At 51.8% G+C, this 27521-nt stretch overlaps 2 protein-coding genes, 1 long non-coding RNA gene and 1 pseudogene across 4 annotated transcripts; 2 read left to right on the plus strand and 2 right to left on the minus strand.

Moving 5' to 3' along the window:
* The first annotated feature begins 1505 nt into the window (after positions 1–1505).
* On the plus strand, positions 1506–3305 carry LOC103641354 (uncharacterized protein). The gene is made up of 2 exons (XM_008664710.4): positions 1506–2519; positions 2610–3305. The coding sequence occupies exons 1-2, from the start codon at positions 1655–1657 to the stop codon at positions 2672–2674; spliced, it is 930 nt and encodes a 309-aa protein (XP_008662932.2). The 5' UTR covers positions 1506–1654; the 3' UTR covers positions 2675–3305.
* Positions 3306–3667: 362 nt separating this feature from the next.
* On the minus strand, positions 3668–5083 carry LOC109943084 (uncharacterized). The gene is made up of 3 exons (XR_002265705.3): positions 4769–5083; positions 4151–4220; positions 3668–4019 (listed from the first exon to the last, which is right to left on the minus strand). It is a non-coding gene; the product is annotated as an uncharacterized lncRNA (long non-coding RNA).
* A 6025-nt stretch (positions 5084–11108) lies between these two features.
* LOC100274396 (uncharacterized) lies at positions 11109–24407 on the minus strand. Of its 2 annotated transcripts, NM_001148756.1 has the most exons (12): positions 24268–24333; positions 13868–14068; positions 13574–13674; positions 13341–13439; positions 13047–13230; positions 12905–12953; positions 12750–12828; positions 12524–12598; positions 12364–12441; positions 12093–12251; positions 11720–11815; positions 11210–11642 (listed from the first exon to the last, which is right to left on the minus strand). In NM_001148756.1, exons 2-12 carry the CDS (start codon positions 14007–14009, stop codon positions 11454–11456), a joined length of 1251 nt encoding a protein of 416 aa, NP_001142228.1. In that variant the 5' UTR covers positions 14010–14068; positions 24268–24333; the 3' UTR covers positions 11210–11453. The 2 variants fall into 2 exon arrangements, with proteins under 2 accessions (XP_008661656.1, NP_001142228.1); XM_008663434.3 differs by lacking the exon at positions 13868–14068 and having other exon boundaries at positions 11109–11642; positions 24268–24407.
* Positions 22870–24672, plus strand: LOC103642603 (peptide chain release factor 1-like; annotated as a pseudogene).
* The last annotated feature ends 2849 nt before the right edge of the window (positions 24673–27521 follow it).

The following is a 27521-nucleotide window of genomic DNA, read 5'->3' on the forward strand; positions in this document are numbered from 1 at the left end:
AATTTTTCACAAGTGTACATCATTACTCTTAACTAGACTTGCTTAGGTCAAGCTACTTATTTTATCCCTTTTATAGTATGACCAAAAGAAAAATAAAGGTCCTATCACTACTCCAAGTGTCCATCAACTACATTGATATTTAGAAATAGCTGATCCTTTAACCCGACCACTTATCCTTTGAAAATCGATAATTGGTTTCCATTAATAGAGGTATGATTACCATGTAAGCCCAATCGATCTCCATTATTGTGAACTAACTTAGTTTTTTTTGAAATACACGTTAGTCACAATAACTCATTAGGATCCTAGGTGCTTTAAATTCCCCCTTTAATGATTGAAATCAACCTATTCTCAAGCATGTGTGAAAATATTTCAGGTTTTAAAGAAACCTTGTTTATATAAACTTTTACTGTTGTAACATGAAATGTTAGTACAAGATCATATAACAAAAATTCATAGGCGTGTACCATACAAGAGAAAGATAGCCTGGCCGGACACACATACAACATAGTGGGGGCCTTGGCCCCCGCTCAATTTTCAAAAACCATGTATAATGCTTAGTACCCAATTAATTAGGCCCCCACTCAAGGTCAGTTACAGGCCCCCAGTCTCCCGATTTTTCATTACCATTAGTGAGAAAAAATGTTGGGCTGAAAAATAAAGCCTAGAATAGCATCTAAAAGCAATGAAGATTCATTGAAAATAATGCCTAAAACAGAATTAAAAGAGGACAAAGCTTATTGTCTATGTTGTTATGGTAAATGGTTTGATCAGTATGGTAATTAGCCCCCACTCATTTTTTGATCTAGGTCCGCCACTGGTAGCCTAAGTATATGAATAAGCTCGTTTACTTGAGATATAGATTGAAAGAATACAACTATAAACGGTCATACGTGACATGATATAAGATAAATAGTAAAGATAACACATGTCACAACATAGCACACATATCATACACATGCAAAGCATAGAGAGGTATAAAAGTGCATATAAGAGTATCGCACAGTTAGGAGCTGAAGAACCTAGTCTTTTTTAAACATATGTTTTTTTGTGATATTAAATAAATATTGTTAGATTCGTTATGGTACATATTTTCATATTATTTCTATCTGGAATCATAATTATTATTACCGCTTTCATAAATTAGTTTAGTTTTAAACAATTTTGCTTTGACACCTACTTTTGATGTTGCTTACTTATCTCTTTTCTTTGTGTATATACACCTGAAAATTGTACAAATATAAAGGAATCATCTATCAGGCGATACCAAATTTTGATGTTCTTACATATCTGCATCCAACCATTTTTAACTCGAAGATCAGGCGTGTGCGTTCTATCTAGTTTCAGTACGAGAACCGAATCTACGTCTCTGTCTAATAAAAAGAATTTGGAGCTCATGTTACTGTATGCGAGTAACAAGGTTCGGTAAAAAATAATTTTTATGTAATAAACATAAAATAGAAATGATTGTTTCTCCTTATTTCTTTTTTTCTTGGAGCTTTTCCCTCTCTTTTTTTCCCACGTCAAAGAGCTGAAGAAAAACCTCTGCGACCTGCTCGTCGAGTGAGCCGTTTGGTCGCGTCTCCACCCAAACCCTAATCCTCGTCCAATCGTCCCACCCACCCCGGCCCCTCCTCTTGAAGCCGCCATCGCCATGACGACCCCCTTCCGCCCGTCCCCGCCGGCGCCCTCTGCCAAGGGCGGCTGCGGCGGCGACCGCTGCGCCTCGGGCCGCGACGCCTGGCCGCTCCACCACTTCCGTCACGAGGGCGTCTTCTGCCTCCTCTGCTCCTCCTGCGTCCTCCTCTACAGCCCGTCCGCCTTCTGCTCCGCCTGCCTCCACCTCCTCTCCTCCTGCCCCGCCGCTGCCGCCGCTCCCCCGGGCGACCCTGCCGTCGCCCCGCCCGGGCCCACAGCGCCCTGCTCCGCCTGCGGCGTCTCCGTCGCGCACCTCTCGTGCGTCCCGGCGGAGCACCCAGCGCCCTTCGTCTGCCCGCCCTGCGCCGCCGCTGCCGACGGCAGCGCCTTCTCGTTCGCGCCAGCGCCCGGCCGCCGCCCGCTCGAGGAGCGCGACGCGCGGGTCCTCCTCGTCGCCGCGCGTCTCGCGCACGACTCCGTCAGCCGCGCCGCGGCCGCCGCCCGCGAGGAGGCGGAGCGCCGCGTCGCCGAGGCCGCCTCGGCCAGGAAGCGCACCCGCGAGATGCTCGACGCCGCCTTCCGCGCGCTCGAGGCGGAGGCCAGGGACGCCAAGATGAGGCCGGCCGCGCCCGCGCCCACGCCCGCGGCCGCCCAGCCCCCAGCCCCCAAGAAGAAGCCCGAGGCAGCCCAGCCCGCGCCCCCCAAGAAGAAGCACGAGGCCAATAGGGACAGGGACAAGATGCTCAAGCTCAACGCCATGCAGCAGCCTGCGCTGGCGTTCGCGGCGGCTGCAGCTGCGGCGGCGGCAGCCACTTCGGTGCCATTGCCGACTCCCTCATCAAGGGAGGAGAAGAAGCCTGTCGTGAAACAAGAAGCGCAAGGTGGGCGATTTTGTTACATTGAACCACTGCAGATGGGAATCCAATCTGCTACTCCCTTGTTTACTGATTGTTGCTGTGACATTCTTGCAGGCTCTGCGCCTCCACCGAGGGATGATCAGGATCGCTTTCCTCTGTTTGGGACCTTGCAGTCGTGAGATTGTTGGTGCTGTAATCTGCTTCTTCCTCCCCCTATTCCATTGTGTTAGCGTGATTTTGTGCAGCGAAACAGTCTGAGGAGAGACTGAGGTTTGCCGTGCAGTGATCTTGCAAAGTGTAAGGATCGCATTTCAGAGTCTCCTCACCGTATATCCTACTCTTTGGCATGCTAGCTGATCTTCCATCCATCATAGCTGTTCTGCATCCTGTGTTCCGATTTGTTCTCTCGTATTTCTAGTGAAATGATTTCCAAGATGAAGTGCAACCAGGTTCTCCAGCTTCCAAACTGTCACTGGTGGCTTAGCTAGATTTAGGAGACATGGACATCAGGGTTTTAGAACGATGAGCATCCCAATTGCTCGTCCATCCTGTTGCACTGTGGATTGGATAGACCAAATGCTTAGTTGATTGGACCATAGGGTCATCAAGTTGCCTGTCACACAAATCTCCTTCACAAGTGAATGCTAAAATAACAGAAATGTGTATTATGCAGATCTCCCACCCATTTGGTATATGCTAAACTTGTAAGTTTTGTTCGAGCTCATTGCTTTGTTAAGATAACAGAGATTGATATGGTATATTGGTATCCATGGAATGCAGTTGTGTGGTCATACAGATCTTCCATTTCAATGCGCCACTTATGTATTTTGTACTGTCCAAAATTTCTGTGGATTAACCTAAGGGCTCGTTCGTTTGCTTAGGGTTGAAAACTGACACGTTTTTGTTCCTGGCCCAAATAGAGTGAATCCTGGTGGTTCACTAAATCCTGGTCAGTAATAAATCCATCTCTGAAATGAAACTTGGTGGTTCACCGAAGCTTGTTCGTTTCAGCCAGGATTGAAGACAGGTCTGATAGCTGTAGCCTGCAGCGCATACCATTCCATGCATTGTAGTTCAATTTGGTTCCATTCCATGCAGTCAAACCAGTGCAAAATCAGAGCAGCATACCATTGCGCCATCCTAGAATCCTAACATTGCAGGATTTCAGCACATGTACACAATCACGATGCACTCAATTTGTTCAAATCAATTTAATACATACAGTAATAACAAAAAGACTTGCAATTGTTCACGCATACTCGCCAAGAAACAGTTATATAAGTAATCAGCTACATAAGCAAATACAGTAATAACAATGGTCACACATACGGAGTTGTCTTCCCAATACTTGACAATACACATACGGAGTTGTCTCATCTGATGTATGGCGTTTCTTCTTTTGTCCCCCCACTTCTAGTTGAACCCATCAGATATAAGGCAGGGAAAATAAACAACATCATGTCATCATCTTCTTCTTCCCTCCTCTTTCTAATATGATCTCGTAATGACATACTCATTGTAGAACTAAAGAATATAGATTTATTGTCAGGTAGAAGTTAAATAATAAAATAGAATTAAAGCAAATCATGTATCATTTCAAAATTACAAGTAATAAGACTAAAGCAAACCATATATACGCACAAAGAATTTAATACCTTTTAGAGTTGGTACCGGATCCCAAGAGGGAGGTTCACCTTCCCCAACTATAATTGGTGTTGTAGGGATCTATATATAACAACTCAAATAAAGAGCTAGCATACATGATCATAAAATATACACTTAATTCTAGAAGAAAACACATGAATCTAGACACACAAATGAATTGCTTACTACTTACTACTAAATACCCCGATGGTGAAGGCACTGGTCGTGGTTGCCATCCTGAATCACAGGCCGTAAACTACCGGGATAAACGACGATCGGGCTGCGTGTTTTATTTTCAGTTGGCCATTCTGGATCGTTCGGCGCTCAATGGATTCGCTCAAGTAGGGTAGGAGTATTGATGTAGCCCGGTCCTGACTCAGATCTCGGCAATTCATGTCGTAAGTGTGTGGTGTCCACCGCGGCCGCACGAGAACTCCACGGGGTCGGACACAGAAGAGCTGCCGGCGGCAAACGGCCTGGCGAACAGGGACGGCATGGCCGATGTGGACTTGCGCCCCGGCGCGGAGGCGGCAGCGGCGGACGCCTCGAGACCGTGGAGGCGCTCGCGCAGGCACGCGACGCAGAAGTAACGCGTAACGCGAGGATAGGAAGAGAGGGCAGCGTCTTACCAGTGAGAAGGCGGTGGGGAGGGTCGCCGTCGGCGCTGCGCGCAGCCGCTTATTCGCCTCCCGCGCCGCCAGCATTGCGCTGTCTCGCATCACAGCAGGGTTCAATCCGGAAGGGATGAGACCAGGATTGGTGTCGGGCTGTGGAGAGAGGGTAAACTTCAAACCAGGCCAATTTTAGTTCCAGATCCGACCGAAACGAACGGGACCAATTTGTTCCACCAAATTCTAAACCGAGCCAATTTGTTCCACCCGGAACAAGGCCGGGAATGGGCCAATCCGGCCGAAACGAACGGGGCCTAAAGCTTACAATGTTATACGACAGAATTTACATCAGAATGGCTGCCTTTATCGTTAACCAAATCCTACATGTCAGTCGTTGCCACCAAGTTCCACAAAGAAATTTGATGGTTCATTGCCATATATCATCACAGTGGAGGTTCCATTTTCCAACAGAATCCAGATGTCAATGTTAGACTACCCGTCTAGGGTTTGGGGTGTTCCCCTGTAATTACCTGTCATACCCTCACTGTAATGGGCCTGGCCCATATACTCAGTCTATTAATACTACTCCCAACCCTGTTTAGGGTCATGGGTTCTCATTCCAACATAGTATCAAAGAGCTAGGTTTAGGGTTTTTTTTCTCTGTCAGCCGCCGGCTCCAACCGACCGGCCTCCACCCAGCCGCCGGCCCTTCTTCCTCCCACGGCCGCCACCCCTGTGCGTCCGGTCCCCTGCTTCCCGTCGCGCCAGGGCCGCCGCCCCTGCGCGGCTGTCGCTCCCCGGAGACCGCGACCCCGGCGCCCCGTCCACGCCGCGCCTAGCGCCGCCGCCAGGACCACCGGCCCCTACTGCCCGACGCCCCTGCACCTGCGCTCGAGCAGCCGCCCCGACACCGCGCGTCCAGCGACCGCGACCAGGCGCGCGCCCAGCGACCGCGACCAGGCGCTAGGACTCTGCCCCAAGCGCCGCCCAGCACGCAGGAGCTCCCTCGCCACGCGCCCTCCCCAACCCGGCTGCGCCCCCTTGCTGCGACTCCCTCCAGCCGTCGCCGCCATGAACGACACCACTACTGCCGCCACCGGCCCCATCGCCCCCGCTGCGATCAGCAGCGAGCCCGCCCATGGAGGGGCCCCCTACATCGCCGGCCTTGGGCCGATCCACGCCACCTCCCCGCTGCCCATGCGTCGCAGCTCCCCGCCGGGCTTCCCCGCCTTCGCTTCACCTACCTGGAGTCACCGAGTCGCGCCCTCCGCACTCCCCGCCACCGACTCCCCGCTCGTCGGCACCCTCGCTACGATCCAGGCCGTTGTGACGGCCTCGCGGGAGCGCGAGCGCGCTGCCTCCCTCGCCCTGGAGCGTGAGCGTGCCCTGGGCGCCGCTCTGACCACCTAGATGGCCACCACGCAATGCCTCCTCGGCCGCCCGACACTCGCCGATGCGGAGCCCCCAGAGGACCCCCACGCCTCTGACCTCGACGCCGACCTCATCGCTGCTCTCCACGCTCAAGCCGCCGGCCTGCACAACATCCGGGCCCTCGTGTCCGTGGTGTTGGATCCAGTGTCTCCCCACTAGCCCCGTTGGCGAGGACAGGTCCTTCTCACGCTGCGGCGGTTCGTCCTTGACGATCACGTCCTCGTCGACCACGACACTTCGTCGCCTCGCTCCTGGTGCCTCATGGACAGTGTTGTCCTCTCGTGGCTCCACGGCACCATCACCGTTGAGCTACAGGACATCATCCGCGACCAGGCGGACAATGCGCGCCAAGCGTGGCTCGCTCTCGAGGACCAGTTCCTCGGGAATCGGGATGCTCGGGCACTCCACCTCGACGCCCAGTTCCACCTGTTCTCTCAGGGGGACCTCTCCGTGGGAGAATACTGCCGCTAGATGAAGGGCCTGGCTGACTCTCTCCGCGATCTCGGCGAGCCAGTTGCCGATCGTACCTTGGTGCTGAACCTCCTGCGTGGCCTCAGCCCCCGCTACGGCCACCTGAAGGCTCTCATCAAGAGGAGCGTGCCCTTCCCCACCTTCCATGCCGCGAGGAACGAGCTTCTCCTCGAGGAGCTCACCATGGCACATGAGGCGCCCACTCCTGCCTCGGCTCTCTACAGCGCTCCTACCAGCGGTCAGCCGCCTTCGGGGGGCCAGGCCAACCGTCCTCTGTCGACCGGGGCTCCTGCCTGCCCTCCACCCTCCGTCCCGGCGGCCCCTCGTCCGACTTCCACGACCGACGGAGGTCGTCGCTCCCGCAAGGGCGGCCGTGGGGGTGGCGGATCCTCGCGTGGTGGTCCCTCCGGCCGGGGTGGCGGCCACACGTGACCGTCCTTCTACAACCCCTGGACCGGGACCATCGCCATGTGGCCGGGCCAGGCACCGAGTGCCTCTCGTCCCTCGGCGCCGGCCCTCCTGACTGCACCTCACTACGGCATGCCCCCAACGCCTCCTTACGGTGTGCCCGTCGTGCCCCAGGCCCCGCTCGCGCTCTTGCCCCCGGGGACCCACACCTCGACGCCTTGGTCCCCGTCGGCTGGCGGTTGGGACAACGCCTCCCTCGCTGCTGCCTTCAGCACCATGGCGATGACCCCACCCCCCTCCGACTGGGTGATCGACTCCGGTGCCTCGTACCACACCACTCCCGCGACATGCACGCTCTCTCGCTCTCATCCCCCCTCCCCTCTCACCCATCCTCGATCATCGTTGGAAACGGTTCCACTCTGCCAGTCACCTCAGTAGGTGCCTCGGTTCTCCCTGGGCCGTTTTACCTCAACGATGTTCTCGTAGCTCCCCACATCACTCACAATCTTCTTTCTGTTCGTCGATTCACCACTGACAACTCATGTTCCATTGAGTTTGACCCCTCTGGTTTTTCTGTGAAGGATCTGGCCACCAGGACCCTTCTCGCCCGTTGTGACAGCTCGGGGCCGCTCTACACGCTCCTGCCCTCCACCGCCGGCGTGTCTCCACCTCCTGTCCTGGTCTCCACCACCTCCTCCACCACATGGCATCGTCGTCTCGGCCATCCTGGACCCGACGTCATGACCAAGATTACCAGTAGTCTAGATCCTTCATGTAGTAGGGGACATTTTGAGGGTCTCTGTCATGCTTGTCAGTTAGGCCGACATACTCGTCTCCCATTTACTACTTCTTCTCGGTCTGAGCAGGCTTTTGACCTAGTTCACTGTGATCTTTGGACCTCCCCTGTACTCAGTCTTTCTGGTTATAAATACTATTTGGTGATTTTGGATGATTTTTCCCATTTTCTCTGGACCTTCCCGCTTCGGTTGAAGTCGGACACATTCACCACCCTCACACACTTCTTCACCTGGGTATCCACTCAGTTTCGTCGCCCGGTTCGTGCTCTGCAGTGTGACAATGGCCGCGAGTTCGATAACAACGCCTCTCGCTCTTTCTTCCTCACTCATGGCGTCCAGTTGCGCCTCTCGTGCCCCTACACCTCTGCACAGAACGGTCGAGCCGAACGCATGATCCGCACCACCACCAATATGCTCCGCTGCCTCCTCTTCCAGGCGTCTCTCCCTGCCAGCTACTGGGCAGAGGCCCTGCACACTGCCACCCACCTCCTCAACCGTCTTCCCTCGAAGGCGGTGCGCCACCCTACCCCTCACTTCGCCCTATACGGCACAACCCCTTCCTATGACCACCTTCGTGTGTTCGGCTGTGCCTGCTACCCTAACACTTCCGCTACCGCTCCACATAAGCTTTCTCCTCGCTACACCCGCTGTCTATTCCTTGGCTACTCTCCTAACCACAAGGGGTACCGGTGTCTGGACCTCACCTCCCACCGCATCATCATCTCTCGTCATGTCATCTTCGACGAAGATGTGTTTCCCCTTGCTGGCTCCACCCCACCCACCGATCTTGACTCCCTCCTCAAGTCCGATCCGATTCCTCTCCCACCTCCGACTCCCCGTCTTGCGCCTTGTGCGGCCACTACGACCTCTTCCGCGCCACGCGCGGCCCCGTCGACCCCGCCTGCGCCACGCGCGGCCCCGTCGACCCCGCCTGCGCCACGCGCGGCCCCGTCGACCCCGCCCGCGCCACGCGCGGCCTCGTCGATCCTGCTTGCGCCACGCGCGGCCCCGTTGACCCCGCCCGCGCCACGCGTGGCCCCGTCGATCCTGCCTGCGCCACGCGCGGCCCCGTCGACCCCGCCTGCGCCACGCGTGGCCCCGTCGACCCCGCCCGCGCCACGCGTGGCCCCGTCGATCCTGCCTGCGCCACGCGCGGCCCCGTCGACCCCGCCTGCGCCACGCGCGGCCCCGTCGACCCCGGCTCGCTTCGCCAACCCCGCACTCGTCTACCATCGCCGCGGCCACGCCACTACCTCGGCGCCCCCCAACTCGGGCCCGCCGACAAGCGCGGCCTGGTTCGCCGACCCCGCCGTCGTCTATCACCGCCGCGAGCCGGCCCCACCAGCCGCTCTCGACGTTCCGGCGGTTCGCTCCGAGTCGTCCGTTTACCACCCGGTCGCCATCCACCGTGACCCCGGGCACGTCCACCCGATGGTGACTCGGCGTGCTGCTGGCGTTCTCTGCCCCGTCGACCGGCTAATCCTGGCAGCCGCTACGTCTAGCACTCCACCCGACGCTTCCCCGGTGCCCTCCTCCGTTCGCACTGCCCTCGCCCACCCACATTGGCGTCGTGCTATGGAGGAGGAGTACGCGGCCCTCTTGGCCAACCACACCTGGGACCTGGTGCCGCGTCCACCGGGCACCAACGTGGTCACCAGCAAGTGGCTCTTTTGCCACAAGCTGACCTCGGACGGCTCCCTCGACCGCTACAAGGCCCGTTGGGTCCTTCGGGGCTTCACCCAGCGCCCCGGAGTGGACTACGACGAGACCTTCAGCCCTGTCGTCAAGTTCGCCACTGTTCGCGCCGTCCTCTCCCTCGCCCTCTCCCACGACTGGGCGATCCATCAGCTCGATGTCAAGAATGCCTTCCTCCATGGCACTCTGACGGAGACTGTCTACTGCAGCCAGCCCACCGGCTTCGTCGACGCTGACCGTCCGGATCTGGTTTGCCGGCTGAATCGGTCCCTGTACGGCCTCAAGCAGGCGCCACGGGCTTGGTACAGTCGCTTCGCCTCCTACCTGGCCTCCATCGGCTTCGTCGAGGCCAAGTCGGACACGTCCATGTTCATCTACCGGCGCGGCGACGACACCGTCTACCTCCTGCTCTACGTCGACGACATTGTGCTCACGGCATCCACCGCCGACCTTCTACACCGCACGATCGTCGCCCTTCAGCGGGAGTTCGCGATGAAGGACCTGGGGCCCCTACACCACTTCCTCGGCATCACCGCCGAACGTCAGCCTCAGGGTCTCTTCCTCCACCAGCACCAGTACGCCATCGACATCCTGGAGCGGGCTGGCATGTCTGACTGCAAGCCCTGCTCCACGCCTGTCGACACTCAGGCGAAGCTCTCTGAGGACGACGGGCCTTCGGTCGCCGACGCGACGTCATACCAGAGCCTCACCGGCGCGCTCCAGTACCTCACATTCTCCAGGCCCGACATCACTTACGCCATCCAGCAGGTGTGCCTGCATATGCACACTCCGCGGGAGCCCCATCTCACTGCGCTCAAGCGGATCCTGTGCTACCTCCGCGGCTCCCTCGACTACGGCCTCCTACTCCGCCCATCCCCGACGTCGGAGCTCGTGGTCTACACCGACGCTGACTGGGCTGGCTGTCCCGACACGCGCCGGTCCACCTCCGGCTACGTCGTGTTCCTGGGCACCAACCTCGTCTCTTGGGCCGCCAAGAGGCAGCCCGTTGTCTCTCGCTCCAGCGCTGAGGCCGAGTACCGTGCCGTGGCCAACGGTGTGGCAGAGGCCTCCTGGCTACGCCAGCTCCTCCACGAGCTCCACAGTCCCCTTCGGCGCGCCACTCTCGTCTACTGCGACAACGTCAGTGCGGTCTACCTCTCCACCAACCCCGTGCAGCATCAGCGCACGAAACACATCGAGATCGACCTGCACTTCGTCCGCGAGCGTGTCGCTGCCGGTGACGTTCGGGTTCTCAGCGTCCCCACCACGCTGCAGTTCGCTGACATCTTCACCAAAAGACTACCGTCGAGTGTATTCTTAGACTTTCGATCCAGTCTCAACATCTGTACAGGATAGAGTTGTGACTGCGGGGGGTGTTAGACTACCCGTCTAGGGTTTGGGGTGTTCCCCCTGTAATTACCGTCATACCCTCACTGTAATGGGCCTGGCCCATATACTCAGTCTATTAATACTACTCTCAACCCTGTTTAGGGTCATGGGTTCTCATTCCAACAGTCAACATGTCATATATATCCCAGAAGGCCAGAACGTCTTACTGAAGCTTAAATAAGGATCACTTATAAACATGTTTGTCCATAGACAATTCAGGCGCACCAAGTTTATGAATAACAAAACCATGCCAGCACAACTGTAGTTTGGAAAGAACGAACAACAAAACATTGCCAGCAAAACTGTAGTTTGGAAAGAATTGGATGAGCGACACGTTTATCGGCAACAATTATAACACATGCCTACATTAAAAATTCAGCATTATGTAAAACTAGCACACGCCAAAACAGGACACAATGCACAGGCAATTCACTAGTGGACTGCTCGGTATTGTTTTTCGCTGATCTCTATTTTGTCCATGACGTGAATCAATGTTGCAAGGTTTAATCTAGCTATGCGCCAAATGAAGCAATGGCGTCCATCTCTTCTTGAAGCAGGAGCGCATCAACGAACATGTCCAGGCTCTCCCCCTCCATGACATCTGCTATGGAGTGGTGTGTGACTCCAACGCGATGGTCGGTGACACGGCCCTGTGGGAAGTTGTATGTTCTGATTCGCTCAGACCTGTCACCGCTTCCAATCTGCTAGGATGTTAGGCCCAGGAAGCCCGTAGCTAACAGCTTAACATGTGAGATAGAGATTTCGATCTTAGAATTACCTGTTCTGATCGAAGCTTTGACCTGTCCATGTGTAGTCTACGCCTCTCCAACTCATACAGTCGCGCTCGGAGAACTTTCAGAGCTTTGGCCTTGTTCTATAGGGACACGTTAGCATGTTAGTTTCTTTATAATGGGCAGGACTTGCGCAGACTCTGTTGATTAAACATGAAAGCTACAAATAATGCGATTGTGCTAAAAACAACAAGGCTGCGAGTAAAGTAGTAAATAGGATGAAACATGAGTGAAAATGTGTGAAATTGAGCTCTAGGAACTGCTGCTTTCCAGGTTTTAAAAGGGAAACCCAAAGATATGGCATTTAATGTGCACATAAAAAAATTTATTTCATGGAGTTTGTAAAACCAAGACCATTACCATGTGCTGTGATCTCTCATCTTGGATTGCAACCACTGTTCCGGTTGGAATATGAGTTATCCTAACAGCACTATCGGTTGTATTGACAGACTGACCTCCAGAGCCACCTGATCTGTAGGTATCAATTCTCAGGTCCTCATTTCGCAGCTGGACATCAACCTGCATTTTCAGAAGAATCGATTTTCTAACTGTTTTAGTCATGCCATAACTTGTCCAGACTAACAAAATTGAGAAGAACATACAAAAAAAAGAAGCTATATCAAACCGCGACCTCATCAGCTTGCGGAAGAACAGCAACTGATACAGCACTAGTGTGCATTCGTCCAGATTTCTCAGTCGCTGGCACTCGCTGTCATGAGTAGACAGGTCAAATCATAAAATGTCCAAGTAGGTTAATAAGATCGACACCGTAAGTGGGTCTGCTACTGTACCTGAACTCTATGGATGCCACTCTCAAACTTTAGTTTGCCGAACGCCCCAGGACCTGATATAGTTCCACTAGCTTCCTTTCATACAAATGAATAACGATAAGAAATATATGAATTAGGAGTTTGAGAGCTTCCAAATCTTAAAATGGTGAAAATACCTTTGGCAACAGCGAAAAAAACGTGTGTATATATCCAAACAAAAGCTGGGAAATACTAACAAAGGTTGTACCTTGTATCCTTTCACAGCAGACTCCATTATGTCAATGACATCAAATTTCCACCCATTCTTCTGGGCATATTTCTCGTACCTGTAACGTAGAAGAATCAAGCTTAGCAACATAGAGTGATGATCACACACATTAGCTGCAGAGCAAGATAACTGACATTCTAAATATATCCATTGCAAACAAAGAAGCCTCTTCTCCTCCAGTTCCTGCAATATGACATCACCGTCAGTCTCACTTGTTGCCCAATAACTGAAAGGTGAATTGTGCTCATGTGCGTACAAGGGCAAGATCTGGTTTACCTGCCCGCACCTCCAATATGCAATCCTTTTCATCTGCTTCATCCTTTGGAAGCAGCGATCTAAACAGTTCATGCTGCAATCGTTTCTCCTCCTCGACAGCCACAAGAAGCTCCTCTTCTGCCATCTCACGCATGTCTTTCTCTTCATGATCATTTGCTACCAAAGATTTGAGACCCTCGATTTCCTACGATCGGAACATAAATAGACTCCTCTGAATCCTCAATAGTTCATACATTGATACATACAGTAGGTTGTGTCTTGTTTAAAAAATGTAACAAGATCACAATTCACAACCTCCTGTTTCGATCTCAGGTCTTTGATCAACTCCATGGTGCTCTCCAGCTTGCGGAACTCCTTGTTAGCCCTCGAGTACTCTTCCGGCGAGGCGGCTGGCTGTCTTTATTAACACCAACTCACATCAAGGCTATTGCAGCTAGTCTAACTTAAAATTACCGTACAATGATAATGGTTCCTCTCTTGTTACAACTGAAAAGGCATTAAAGAGAAGCTGTCCCATCTGAAATTACCTGGTTGATTTGCTCTTGGAGGTACGCGCTCCTCTGCTCGATCAACTTCATTCTCTGCTCCATGATCTCCACTAGGTTCGCAGGGAGCTGCTGGCTCATCTCTGATACCAAAAAAAGAACAAAAAAATTTAAAAAGGGGACTGAAACAAGATTTCGAGAGCGTTCTGCTCTTCTTGCAGCATTTTTTTAGAAATGGTCAAGTTATGAAGTGATAAAAAGAGCAATCATACTATCGTCTGTGAAATCGAAGCTGAAAGAGGGGAAGAAGCAAGAAGGGAGAGGAGAGGTGCTCACCGGCGGTGGAGTAGAACCGTGGAGGAAGGCAGGGTCGCCTCCAGGCCACAGGAGGCGACGCTACGGCAGAGGAAGCGTTGTGGCGGAGCCGCCAGAGAGCGGCGAGGGCGCCTCCGCCGCATCGGCGTAGGTGATACTGCATCGCGGCGGCGGGGCGGCGGAAGTATGAATCTACTAGTCCTCGTTGCCTTCGGGTTCGGCCTGTTTTGTTTGACGAAAGCGACTCTTACATGAGGCTTACGTACTTGATCAATTCCACCTTCTGTTCAACTTGATCAATTCTCGAAACAGGTATTTTTACCGTTGCTGTTGGCCATGGTTTTTATTATAAGGGCTAGTTTGGGAACACCATTTTTCTAAGGGATTCCAATTTTCTCAAGAAAAAATAAAATAATTTTCTTGGGAAAATAAAAATCCCTTGAGAAAATGAGGTTCCCAAACTAGCCCTAAAAGAGAAGTTTTCATTTTATGACCAAATAATATATTTTCGTTTGACTCTTAACAAAACTTTGGCTCATCCCACTCAGTTTTTTGAACTAATCAATATTGGATGAACTTTGCCTTTTTTGTTTCTCCTCTTATAGTTGAAATTCCAATACACTTTTCTTAGAATGATAGATGGCATAGTGTCATTATTAAAAAAATACAACATGTTCTATTTTGTGTATTTTATACTTTAGGATGTTGGAATGCATGAAAATTTATTAAAGACCAATTTAAATTCGGCTAGATTAAACCTAATCAAATAATTAAGAGGGAGGGAGTAAAACGATCCTATTTTTTGTTCAGGGGTAGAACGAGCGATTTGTTGGTGTCGATTCGGGTGCCAATCACTGCGATGATAATCGGTGGCGGTGTCCTCTGCAGAGGCTCGGACGGTTCCACGGCCAGGGGCCGAACGGTCCGCGACCTGGTGCAGGGATCGGGTTCCTACCTGATGGGTCGGACGGTCCGCGCCTGATGGCCAGACGGTCCGCGCGTGCGCAGGGACGGCGAGGTTCGCCGGCGGCGTCTGGATCTCGCTCCCGGGAGGGACCCCGTCGGGGAGGAGAGATCCTAGGTGTTGTCTAGACTCGGCAGGCCGACCTAGACATCTCTAATCGACGTAGAGCCAAAGAGAAGCGGAGAATTTAGGGATTGGAAGACTAAACTAGAACTAAACTATAATTACTCCTAAATGTACCAGATAAAATGTGAATTGTATTGATTGTAGGTTCTAGGTTCGATTGATCATCTTTAATCGGTCGTATTCCTCTGCATTTATAGAGGAGGGAGGCTGGACCCGTTACAAACAAATCTCCCGAGTTAATTCCGCGAATTTAGCCAACAACCATAGCAAGAAAAAATAAAATAATTTTCTTTTGAAAAATGAAAATCCCTTAAGAAAATAGGGTTTCCACACTAGCCCTAAGGTGGAATACAGCATCAAAACGAACTTAACATTTCATTAATAATGTATGTCGGAACTCCTCTGGATGGTAGGATTCTCAATGGGATTTTGGAGGATTCTAATCATTAGATTGTCTTAGGTAGATAGAGTAAAATAGGAGACGCAGAACTATAGAAAAAATTGTTTGTAGACTGAAGTTTGAAATAGAAGATGAGATAGGAGATGTGATAGGGAATCTGTTGAAACTAGCCTTAAGATTTTGATTTCTTAAATAAGGAGCACTTTGAAACGAATGAACTGTGTTCTCCCATTTTCATTAGATCCAATCCTTTGTTTTCCCTATATGTGTTTTTTGGGTTCCAAAGAAATCATTATCTAAAAAGAACTATATTCTAATAGCTGAATAATCTCTTTCTATGTTGATCCATGAACAAAATTTTGACTCGTTTTAATTCCTTGAAATATTTAAATTGTTTCATCTACCGCAATCTAAATTTGCATTTAAGACCTTTCCAAGCACTCAAACCTCCACGCTAGATTCTGTTTAGAACGTCCTAAAGCTAATAGTTAGCCTGGGTATTAGACCGCCTCCAACAAAACTCCTACCAAACTCCTTGTTTCAACTATAAAAAGAAGAAGATGTCCCAAGGGGCACGGAAAATAATCAGAACATAACCCGGTAAACTGGACGTGAGGTATTATCGCTCAGGAGGGCTCGAATATATATAAATTTTATGTCTATAGGTTGTTCGCTTCAAATTAAAATCAGTTGTTTGCACTGTTGCAATTGTAATTTATAGAGGCAAAAATACTGTAGAATATAAGCCGATACAAATTAAAGCCAAGCGAATAGGGTGTTCATATAGACAGAAATTAATTCGAGATGCAGCAAGCAACATCACATTGAATTATTTTGGGTGATAGCTCCGTGGAATTTGCTTTCTTGGCAAATGAAAAAAGTGGATCATGACGTATCCCTCTTTCAAGATGCTCCCTACGTTCATAAAAGATGCAACTATAGAAGAATTTGGGCGAGTCAAACTAGTTTAAAAATATATTATTTGGTCATAAAATGAAAACTTCTCTTTTATAATACTCCATCTGTTTTAAAATATAATTTGTTTGATATTTTCAACCTTAAGTGTTATTCAAAAAATTATGAGAAAATGAAAAAAATTAAGCCATATGTAATGTATATTTGATAATAAACAAAACCACAATAAAATTTTATGTTTTTCACATTTTTTTAATAAAACGAGTGGTTAAACTTGAGATTGAAAAAGTCAAACGAATTATAAATTAGAATTATAAATTAGAATGGAGAGAGTAAAAACCATTGCCCAAAAGAACAATTAAAAGGCAACATATCAAGTGCAAACCAAGTTTCCATGCAAGCTAAGTGCAAACAAAATAACAAAAGTCACAAAAAATCTTAAAAAATTATAGATGTACTTCATTGTCTACTCTACCACTTTATAAAATTTTAACTTCAAATTCATCATATGCTAAGAGTATTGGAGTGTGAACCCTAACCCTAACAGGGGTTGGGTGATGTATTAAAAGGCCAAGTAAACTGGGCCAGACCCATTACAGAGGGGAAGACCCCAAACCTATTCTAACCCCCCCCCTGCAGTCACAACTCTATCCTGTACAGATGTTGAGACTGGATCGAAAGTCTAAAAATACACTCGACGGTAACCCCTTGGTGAAGATGTCGGCGAACTGCAGCGTGATGGGGACGCTGAGAACCCGAACGTCACCGGCAGCGACACGCTCGCGAACGAAGTGCAGGTCGATCTCCACATGCTTCGTGCGCTGATGCTGCACGGGGTTGGTGGAGAGGTAGACCGCGCTGACGTTGTCACAGTAGACGAGGGTGGCGCGCTAGAGAGGACTGTGGAGCTCGTGGAGGAGCTGGCGCAGCCAGGAGGCCTCTGCCACGCCGTTGGCCACGGCACGGTACTCGGCCTCAGCGCTGGAGCGAGAGACGACGGGCTGACGCTTGGCGGCCCAAGAGACGAGGTTGGCGCCCAGGAACACGGCGTAACCGAAGGTGGACCGGCGTGTGTCGGGACAGCCAGCCCAGTCAGCGTCGGTGTAGACCACGAGTTCCGACGTCGGGGATGGTCGGAGAAGGAGGTCGTAGTCGAGGGAGCCGCGGAGGTAGCGCAGAATCCGCTTGAGCGCGGTGAGATGGAGCTCCCGCGGAGTGTGCATATGCAGGCACACCTGCTGGACGACGTATGCGATGTCGGGCCTAGAGAAGGTGAGGTACTGGAGCGCGTCGGTCATGCTCCGGTAGGACGTCGCGTCGGCGACCGGAGGCCCGTCGTCCTCAGAGAGCTTCGCCTGAGTGTCGACAGGCGTGGAGCAGGGCTTGCAGTCTGACATGCCAGCCTGCTCTAGGATGTCGATGGCGTACTGGCGCTGGTGGAGGAAGAGACCCTGAGGCCGGCGCTCGGCGGTGATGCCGAGGAAGTGGTGTAGGGGCCCCAGGTCCTTCATCGCGAACTCCCGCTGAAGGGCGACGATCGTGCGGTGTAGAAGGTCGGCGGTGGATGCCGTGAGCACAATGTCGACGTAGAGCAGGAGGTAGACGGTGTCGTCGCCGCGCCGGTAGATGAACAGGGACGTGTCCGACTTGGCCTCAACGAAGCCGATGGAGGCCAGGTAGGAGGCGAAGCGACTGTACCAAGCCCGTGGCGCCTGCTTGAGGCCGTACAGGGACCGGTTCAGCCTAGAGATGGCAATGGGTACCCGAAACCCGAAACCCGATGGGTTTTTACCCCATTAGGGTACGGGTTTGGGTCAATTTTCGTACCCATGGGTTTGTTAATGGGCATAAATGTATACCCGACGGGTTCATGGGTACGGGTTTGTTCCTATAGTACCCAAACCCGTGAACCCGTGGGTTTTTTAAACCCGACCAAACTAGTGCATATTGTCATTTTATTTTATAAACGAACAACAAACTTGTTATCTACCTTTTTACTTCCTAATTTTTATCAAATAGTGAATGTATAAGTAGTTGGTGAGAGTGTTGCTTGCTTGATATTATAGTTATTACTAGTGTTATATATGTGGTGGATGTATAACTTAGTGCAAGGTAACTTGATTATACAACTTATTATTTGTATTTAATTCTCTCTACTAATATTTTTATACCAAATCATGAACTCGTTGTTCATTACATAAATTTTGGACCATGATCTCATTAATCATTGCGATACTTATTGATTATAAAAAGAATAAGCATGTTGGAGATAAAACCCGCGGGTAACCCGTGGGTACCCGCTAACCCGATGGATACGGGTTTGGGCAAAATTTCAAACCCGTCATGGGTACGGGTTTTTTAATGGGCATAAATATTTTTCACGGTACGAGTTTGGGATAGCAAAACCCGACGGGTTTGTACCCGTTGCCATCTCTAGTTCAGTCGGCAGACCAGATCCGGACGGTCAGCGTCGACGAAGCCGGTGGGCTGGCTGCAGTAGACAGTCTCCGTCAGAGTGCCATGGAGGAAGGCATTCTTGACATCGAGCTGATGAATTGCCCAGTCACGGGAGAGGGCGAGGGAGAGGACAGCGCGAACAGTGGCGAACTTGACGGCGGGGCTGAAGGTCTCGTCGTAGACCACTCCGGGGCGCTGTGTGAAGCCCCGAAGGACCCAACGGGCCTTGTAGCGGTCGAGGGAGCCATCCGAGGTCAGCTTGTGGCGAAATAGCCACTTGCCGGTGACCACGTTGGTGCCTGGTGGGCACGGCACCAGGTCCCAGGTGTGGTTGGCCAAGAGGGCCGCGTACTCCTCCTTCATAGCACGACGCCAATGTGGGTCGGCGAGGGCAGTGCGAACGGAGGAGGGCACCGAGGAAGCGTCGGGTGGAGTGCTAGACGTATCGGCTGCCAGGATCAGTCGGTCGACGGGGCGAAGAACGCCAGCGGCGCGTCGAGTCACCATCGGGTGGACGTGTCCGGGGTCGCGGTGGATGGCGACCGGGTGGTATACGGACGGCTCGGAGCGGACCGCCGGAACGTCAAGAGCGGCGGGTGTGGCCGGCTCGCGGCGGTGATAGACGACGGCGGGGTCGGCGAAGCGGGTCGCGCGTGTCGACGGGCCCGAGTCGGGGGGCGCCAAGGTAGTGGCGTGGCCGCGGCGGTGGTAGACGAGCGTGGGGTTGGCGAAGCGAGCCGGGGTCGACGGGGCCGCGCGTGGCGCAGGCGGGGTCGACGTGGCCACGCGTGGCGCAGGCATGATCGACGTGGCCGCGCATGGCGCAGAAATGGGCGCGAGCTGTGGCGTCGTGGCTGCACGAGGAACAGGTAACGGCGCAAGACGGGGCGCCGGGGGTGGGGGGAACCGGGTCGGACTCGAGGAGGGAGTCAAGATCGGTGGGTGGGGTGGAGCCTGCAAGGGGAAACACATCTTCGTCGAAGACGACGTGACGAGAGATGATGATGCGGTGGGAGGTGAGGTCCAGGCACCGATACCCCTTGTGGTCAGGGGAGTAGCCGAGGAAGAGGCAGCGAGTGGAGCGAGGAGAAAGTTTGATAGGGGCAGTAGCGGAAATGTTAGGGTAGCAGGCACAACCGAACACGCGCAGGTGGTCGTAGGAAGGGGCTGTGTCGTACAGGGCGAAGTGAGGTGTAGGGTGGCTCACCGCCTTCGAGGGAAGACGGTTGAGGAGATGTGTGGCAGTATGAAGGGCCTCTGCCTAGTAGGTGGCAGGGAGAGACGCCTGAAAGAGAAGGCAGCGGATCATGTTGGTGGTGGTGCGAATCATGCGCTCGGCCCGACCGTTCTGAGCAGAGGTGTAGGGACACGAGAGACGCAACTGGACGCCGTGAGTGAGGAAGAAAGAGCGGGAGGCGTTGTTGTCGAACTCACGGCCATTGTCGCACTGCAGGGCACGGACCGGGCGCCGGAACTGGGTGGATACCCAGGCGAAGAAGTGAGTGAGGGTGGTAAACGTGTCGGACTTCAGCCGAAGGGGGAAAGTCCAAAGGAAATGGGAGTAGTCATCCAGAATGACTAGATAGTATTTGTAGCCGGAGAGGCTAAGGACAGGAGATGTCCAGAGATCACAGTGGACAAGATCAAAGGCCTGAACAGCCCTGGACGTGGAAGTGGAAAAAGGAAGACGGGAGTGACGGCCGAGCTGACAAGCATGACAGAGGCGCTCAGAAGAGCCCCGAGTATATGATATGTCGGAGTGGCCGGAAAGCTGGGACATGACGTCAGGTCCAGGGTGCCCGAGGCGACGGTGCCAAATGGCGGAGGAGGTGGTGGTAGTAGTAAGAGCATGTGATGTGGTGGTAGTAGTAAGTGCAGGAGAGGAGACTACTCTGGTGTGGGGAGTGGAGGGCAAGTGAAGAGAATAGAGGGGGCCGGAGCTGTCACAGCGAGCGAGCACAGCATGTGTGGGAAGGTGGCGTATGGTGAGGCCCCAGGGGTCGAACTCCATAGAGCACTGGTTGTCACTAGTGAAGCGACGAACCGAGAGGAGGGGATGAGTCAGTCCGGGAGCAACAAGGACGTCGTTAAGGCAGAATGGTCCTGGAAGAACCGATGTACCTACTGAGGTGACCGGGAGGGTGGAACCGTTGCCGACGACGATGGAGGTAGGATGTGAGGGGTGGGGTGGATGGGAGTGGAGTAACGAATTAGTGGTGGTGGTTCGGGGAGGTGGAAGTGGCGAAGGTACGGTGTGAGCGGAGAGGGCAAGAGAAGGTGCCCCGACAGAGGCACTAGGAAGGGAGGGAGATGACACGGGCTCAACCGCTAGGGAGGCGATCGCAGCACGTGGGAAGACAAGCGGTCCAGGCACGTGACGGCCCGCCTGAGGGTGGACCTCGACGCAGTCCCGAAGAATAGGGTTCCAGACTGGATCGAAGGACACGAACATGCCCCGGATGAGCTGGCCGTCGTGGAGGAGGACACGCACAGTCACGAGAGCGGCGGGCGAGGTAAAGCTCATGGCGACCGGTGTGGGAGGGTCGTGTCACTGCTGGGCCGGGGCGCGGTCACCCGGCGCAGGGAGGCGCGGACTGGACAGCCGGGCGCGGAACAGGAAGGGCGCGAGCAGGAAGGGCGCGGCTGGCGGTGGGGGCGACAGCGCCTGAGCTGGTCGGAGCTGGAGGGGACCTGCAGGGGGCGGCGGCTGGGGCGCGGATCTTGCCGTCCGCCGCCACAAACCCCAGATTGAGATGATGAGCGACGCGACGGAGGTGAAGAACAGCAGGACGAAGGACGCGCCGACGAGCCCCAGCAGCGACTCGCGATCGGAGAAGGCTCGGCCGAAGAGGGCGACAGGGCGGCTCTGTCGCGACGCTGGGCGCGCGCGGGTGCAGGGCTCCTGGCACGGGGAAGGAGCGACGGGGTCGCGCGGGGCTGCTCGGCTCCTGGCGCGAGTGCGACCGTGGTCGCGTCCTGGCGGCGGCCGTCCAAGGCGCGCCTGGGCGTGGGTCCGGCGGGGTGCGCAGACGGTGGCTCGGCCGCAGCCTGGGCGGGTCGCGGGGCAGAGAGCGGCGCCGGGCGCGGCTGCTGCTCCTGGCGGCGCGTCGGGCCGCGAGCTTGGGGACGGGCGGCTCGGCCGCGGTTGCTGCACGGGGCCGAGGCCAGTCGGTGCGGCGGCGCGGGCTGAGCGGCGTCGGGCGCGCGGCGTCGGGAGTGGCGGCCCTGGTGGGGTCGAGCGACAGTCCCGGGAGCGGCGTCTCGGGCCCAACGTCGGGGGCGCGGCTACGGCAGCCCTGGCGGCGCTCGGCGGTGGGGAGGGAGAGCCGGCGGCTGGCGGCAGGAGAGGTGTCGTCGGTTGGGGGCCGGCGGCTGGGAGGGACTAGAGTGGGAAAAACCTAATCTGATACCATATTGGAGTGTGAACCCTAACCCTAACAGGGGTTGGGTGATGTATTAATAGGCCGAGTAAACTGGGCCAGGCCCATTACAGAGGGGAAGACCCCAAACCTATTCTAACAAAGAGATACAGAAAAGAAAAATTCTGATATACAAAAAAGTGAATATTATCTCATAATGTTCTTTTTTATCTTTTAATATACGATGGATTTGAAATTAAAATTTTATACGGTGCTAGAGTAGACAATGAAGTACATCTATATTTTTAAGATTTTTTTTGTAACTTTTGTTAATTGTTTTACACGAAGTTTGTACGAAAACTTGGCTTATATATGATATCTTGCAAAAACCATTAAAAATACCTGTTTTGAGAAGGTATTACTACGCCGTAAGCTGAACAGAAGGCGGAATTGATCAAGTACGTAAGCCTTATGTAAGAGGCGCTTTGGTCAAAGAGGACAGGCCGAACCCGAAGGCAACGAGCACCAGTAGATTCATACTTCCGCCGCCCCGCCGCCGCGATGCAGCATCACCTATGCCGATGCGGCGGAGGCGCCCTCGCCGCTCTCTGGCGGCTCCGCCACAACACTTCCTCTGTCGTAGCGTCGCCTCCTGCGGTCTAGAGCGACCCTGCCTTTCTCCACGGTTCTACTCCACCGCCGGTGAGCACCTCTCCTCTCCCTTCTTGCTTCCTCCCCTCTTTCAGCTTCGATTTCGCAGACGATAGTATGATTGCGCTGTGTATCACTTCATAACTTGACTATTTCTAAAAAAATGCTGCAAGAAGAGCAGAACGCTCTCGAAATCTTGTTTCAGTCCCCTTTTTAAATTTTTTTTGTTCTTTTTTGGTATCAGAGATGAGCCAGCAACTCCCTACGAACCTAGTGGAGATCATGGAGCAGAGAATGAAGTTGATCGAGCAGAGGAGCGCGTACCTCCAAGAGCAAATCAACCAGGTAATTTCAGATGGGACAGCTTCTCTTTAATGCTTTTTCAGTTGTAACAAGAGAGGAACCATTATCATTGTACGGTAATTTTAAGTTAGACTAGCTGCAATAGCCTTGATGTGAGTTGGTGTTAATAAAGACAGCCAGCCGCCTCGCCGGAAGAGTACTCGAGGGCTAACAAGGAGTTCCACAAGCTGGAGAGCACCATGGAATTGATCAAAGACCTGAGATCGAAACAGGAGGTTGTGAATTGTGATCTTGTTACATTTTTTAAACAAGACACAACCTACTGTATGTATCAATGTATGAACTATTGAGGATTCAGAGGAGTCTATTTATGTTCCGATCATAGGAAATCGAGGGTCTCAAATCTTTGGTAGCAAATGATCGTGAAGAGAAAGACATGTGTGAGATGGCAGCAGAGGAGCTTCTTGTGGCTGTCGAGGAGGAGAAACGATTGCAGCATGAACTGTTTAGATCGCTGCTTCCAAAGGATGAAGCAGATGAAAAGGATTGCATATTGGAGGTGCGGGCAGGTAAACCAGATCTTGCCCTTGTACGCACATGAGCACAATTCACCTTTCAGTTATTGGGCAACAAGTGAGACTGACGGTGATGTCATATTGCAGGAACTGGAGGAGAAAGAGGCTTCTTTGTTTGCAATGGATATATTTAGAATGTCAGTTATCTTGCTCTGCAGCTAATGTGTGTGATCATCACTCTATGTCGCTAAGCTTGATTCTTCTACGTTACAGGTACGAGAAATATGCCCAGAAGAATGGATGGAAATTTGATGTCATTGACATAATGGAGTCTGCTGTGAAAGGGTACAAGGTACAACCTTTGTTAGTATTTCCCAGCTTTTGTTTGGATATATACACACGTTTTTTTCGCTGTAGCCAAAGGTATTTTCACCATTTCTCGGCACGAACGAACGAAACCAGGGAACCTAGGATGCCGAGCCCCAGCTTTGGATGGATGGCGGCAAGGAATGCGCGAGACGCGCGCCGGAGCGTACCGCCTGACCGAGCGAGCAGCAGCTGGCCGCGGAACCAACCATTGCGGGAGCCCGCAGCTCCTAGAACCGCCCGCCTTTGTTTTGACACACAGACAACGAGAACAAAACCCTACGGGCGAAGGGAGAGGAAGCGGGCACCGGAACGCAGAGCGCCAGCGGAGGCGCCTAGCGGACCGAAGGAGAAGGGACGCTCACCTGCTGCTGCTGCGCGGCGGCGGCGCGGGGTGGTCGGGCGGATCCGAGTCCGACGAGATCCGGCGGAGGCAGCGGGCGGGTGGGTGGAGTCAGTGGGATGAGATGGGGTAAAACAAGTTCCGGTTGAGGCCCAGTTCGGCACGCCATGGTTCAAGCCAGGCCGGTAATTAAACCAGCCCAGGAATGAGTGAAACCTGGTTTGCCACTTATTCCGATCACCACCTCATTTTCATGCTAGGAACTAATCCAAAAGTTGGATCACCTGTACTTATTCTAGGTACAAGATTGAGGGAAGAAAGTCCAAACCAGATTGTTTATTTTCGGATCAGTTCAAAACGAACATCTACACCAAACTGAATCAGATTCTAAATCGTACTGATTTATTCCGTCTAGAACGAGGCCTGAGGGGAGGGGGATCGTCTCGTCTCAGATCCGACCCGTCTGCAGCGCACGCCGTGCCGGGCCGCGCTCCGGCCCATTTATAGCACCCCGTCGGCAGCGGACACGGGCGCAGTGGAGTGCTGGAGGCCCGCCGCTGTCGGATTGGATTTGGTCGGATCCGGCGGGCGAGGCGAGGGGGGCGGGCAGTGGCGCTGTACTGCTGTAGCATGTAACGGGTCGAGCTTGCCACAATGCCATTCACATTCACTAGCAGCTAGGTTTGTTAGTGTTTAGCTGAAATATGACCAGCTTTAGGGGATATTTGAATGCGCTACATCTTATAGTTAGTTGGCTAAAAATAGCTAGTGAAATTAACTAGCTAATAAATAGCTAGCTAACTATTAACTAATTTGCTAAAAATAACTAAGGGTGTGTTTGGTTTGGCTTTTGGCTTTGGCTTTTGCCCCCTAAAAGCCAAAAGCCAACCAAAGGGCTGGATCCAGGAAGCAGCTTTTTCTAAAAGCCGACTTTCTCGTAGTGCAAAACTGAAAGCACCCCTGGACCTGCTTTTAGTGGCTTTTGGATGGAACTGTGAAAACATATATCGAAGAACTTTTAACGACTTTTAGTGGTTTCCACCAAACGATTTTTAGCTTTTTAACAGCACACAGCCTACATCAGCTTTTTCCACAGCTCACAGCCCACAGCAACTTTTTCCACAGCCACAGCCCAACCAAACAGACCCTAATAACTAAACTATTAGATAGATTGTTTGGATATTTTTAACTAATTTTAACAGCTAACTTTAGCTATAATGCATTCAAACACTCCCTTAGCTGCTAAGGAATGTCAAGTACACCAGATATTATGTTTTTCGTATGTATTTGTGCTAGATTTCAATCTGATCCTAAGGAATACCACCTTGTGGCAGTGAAGTAGATTTTGAGACATTCAGTTCACAAGCCTCACTTTGGGCTCTGGTAACCTAAGGAGTCTACCTTTGATCTAATTGGGTACTCGGATTCCGATTATGTCGGGTGCAAGGTAGATATGAAGAGCACATTAGGGACATGTCTGTTTTTTTGGAGGTCCCTAGCGTCTTGGAGCTCAAAGAAATAGAATTTCGCTGCCCTATCCACCGCCGAGGCCAAGTATATTGCCGGAGGGTATTGCTGTGTGCAATTGCTTTGGATGAGGCAAACACTCAAAGACTTTGGCTACTCAAAGGAAAATGGGCTTAACCATTTCCTATAATCGATTTTGGTATTTGACGTCCATCACAAATCATATGGTCAAGCTTGCCATAATGTCATTCACATTCACTAGCATCTAAAAATATGACCGCCTTTAGGGGATATTTGAATGCACTAGATCTTATAGTTAGTTGGCTAAAAATAGCTAGTGAAATTAACTAGCTAAGAGCAACTCCAATAGTTATGTAAATTTTAGCTCTCTAAATCACATATTTAAGAAGTTGCTAAATAGCTTTTGGAGTAAAAAAATGTGAGTTCTCCAATAGTTCTCTAAATATAGGTTGTAATTTTGTTTTGTATTTATCCACATAAAAATAAGTCACAAAAACTATATAATACAGTCAACATTTTTGTTTAGGGAGTTGTTAAATGGTTGCCAAATGTAGAGAGAAAATGAGGTTAGATGACAAGTTGTTAAATTTAGAAAGTTCATTTAGAGAACTGTTGGAGAATAGTTTTCATGTTAACTACCTAAATTATTGATTTAGGAAGTCTTTTAGAGAACCACTAGAGTTGCTCTAATAAATAGCTAGCTAACTATTAGCTAATTTGCTAAAAAAAAACTAATAACTAAACTATTAGATAGATTGTTTGGATGTTTTTAACTAATTTTAACAGCTAACTTTTGCTCTAGTGCATTCAAACACTCCCTTGGTTGCTAAGGAATGTCAAGTACACCAGATATTATGTTTTTCGTATGTATGTGTGCTAGATTTCAATCTGATCCTAAAGAATACCACCTTGTGGCAGTGAAGTGGATTTTGAGACATTTAGTTCACAAGCCTCACTTCAGGCTCTAGTATCCTAAGGAGTCTACCTTTGATTTAATTGGGTATCCGGATTCCGATTATGTCAGGTGCAAGGTAGATATGTGAGAGCACCTAGAGGGGGGTGAATATGTGATCCTGTGAAACTTGAAAACTTAATGCCACAAAACCTGGTTAGGCGTTAGCACAATAATGCCAAGTGGCTAGAGAGGAGTCTCAACAAAACACAATAACCACAAGAGATCAATCACAGAGATGGCACAGTGGTTTATCTCGTGGTTCGGCCAAGACCAACGCTTGCCTACTCCACGTTGTGGCGTCCCAACGGACGAGGGTTGCAATCAACCCCTCTCAAGCGGTCCAAAGACCCACTTGAATACCACGGTGTTTTGCTTGCTTTACTATATCCCGTTTGCGAGGAATCTCCACAACTTGGAGCCTCTCGCCCTTACACTTGAAATTCACAAGGAAACACGGAGTAAGGGAGGGATGAGCAATTCACACAAGACACAAAGATCACAGCAAATACGCACACACAAGACCCGGACTTAAGCTCAAGAGACTAGCACACTAGAACGGAGCTCAAATCACTAGAATGTCGAACAAGTGTGCAAGAATGGAGTGTGAGTGATCAAGATTGCTCAAGGAATGCTTGGTGTTCTCCTCCATGCGCCTAGGGGTCCCTTTTATAGCCCCAAGGCAGCTAGGAGCCGTTGAGAGCAATCCGGGAAGGCAATTCTTGCCTTCTGTCGCCTGGCGCACCGGACAGTCCGGTGCACCACCGGACACCGTCCGGTGCGGATTTCCTTCCTTATTTGGCGAAGCCGACCGTTGGCAGCCTTGGAGCCGTTGG

Source organism: Zea mays, chromosome 10 (assembly GCF_902167145.1).
Source record: "Zea mays cultivar B73 chromosome 10, Zm-B73-REFERENCE-NAM-5.0, whole genome shotgun sequence".
Classification (NCBI taxonomy): Eukaryota; Viridiplantae; Streptophyta; class Magnoliopsida; order Poales; family Poaceae; genus Zea; species Zea mays.

Coding starts and splice junctions, on each gene's coding strand:
- LOC103641354 (XM_008664710.4), top strand. CDS start 1,655: ATGACGACCCCCTTCCGCCCGTCCCCGCCGGCGCCCTCTGCCAAGGGC. Junction 2,520..2,609: donor CGTGAAACAAGAAGCGCAAG/GTGGGCGATTTT, acceptor ACATTCTTGCAG/GCTCTGCGCCTCCACCGAGG.
- LOC100274396 (NM_001148756.1), bottom strand. CDS start 14,009: ATGCAGTATCACCTACGCCGATGCGGCGGAGGCGCCCTCGCCGCTCTC. Junction 13,440..13,573: donor TCCAAGAGCAAATCAACCAG/GTAATTTCAGAT, acceptor TAATAAAGACAG/CCAGCCGCCTCGCCGGAAGA. Junction 12,954..13,046: donor CATATTGGAGGTGCGGGCAG/GTAAACCAGATC, acceptor GTCATATTGCAG/GAACTGGAGGAGAAGAGGCT.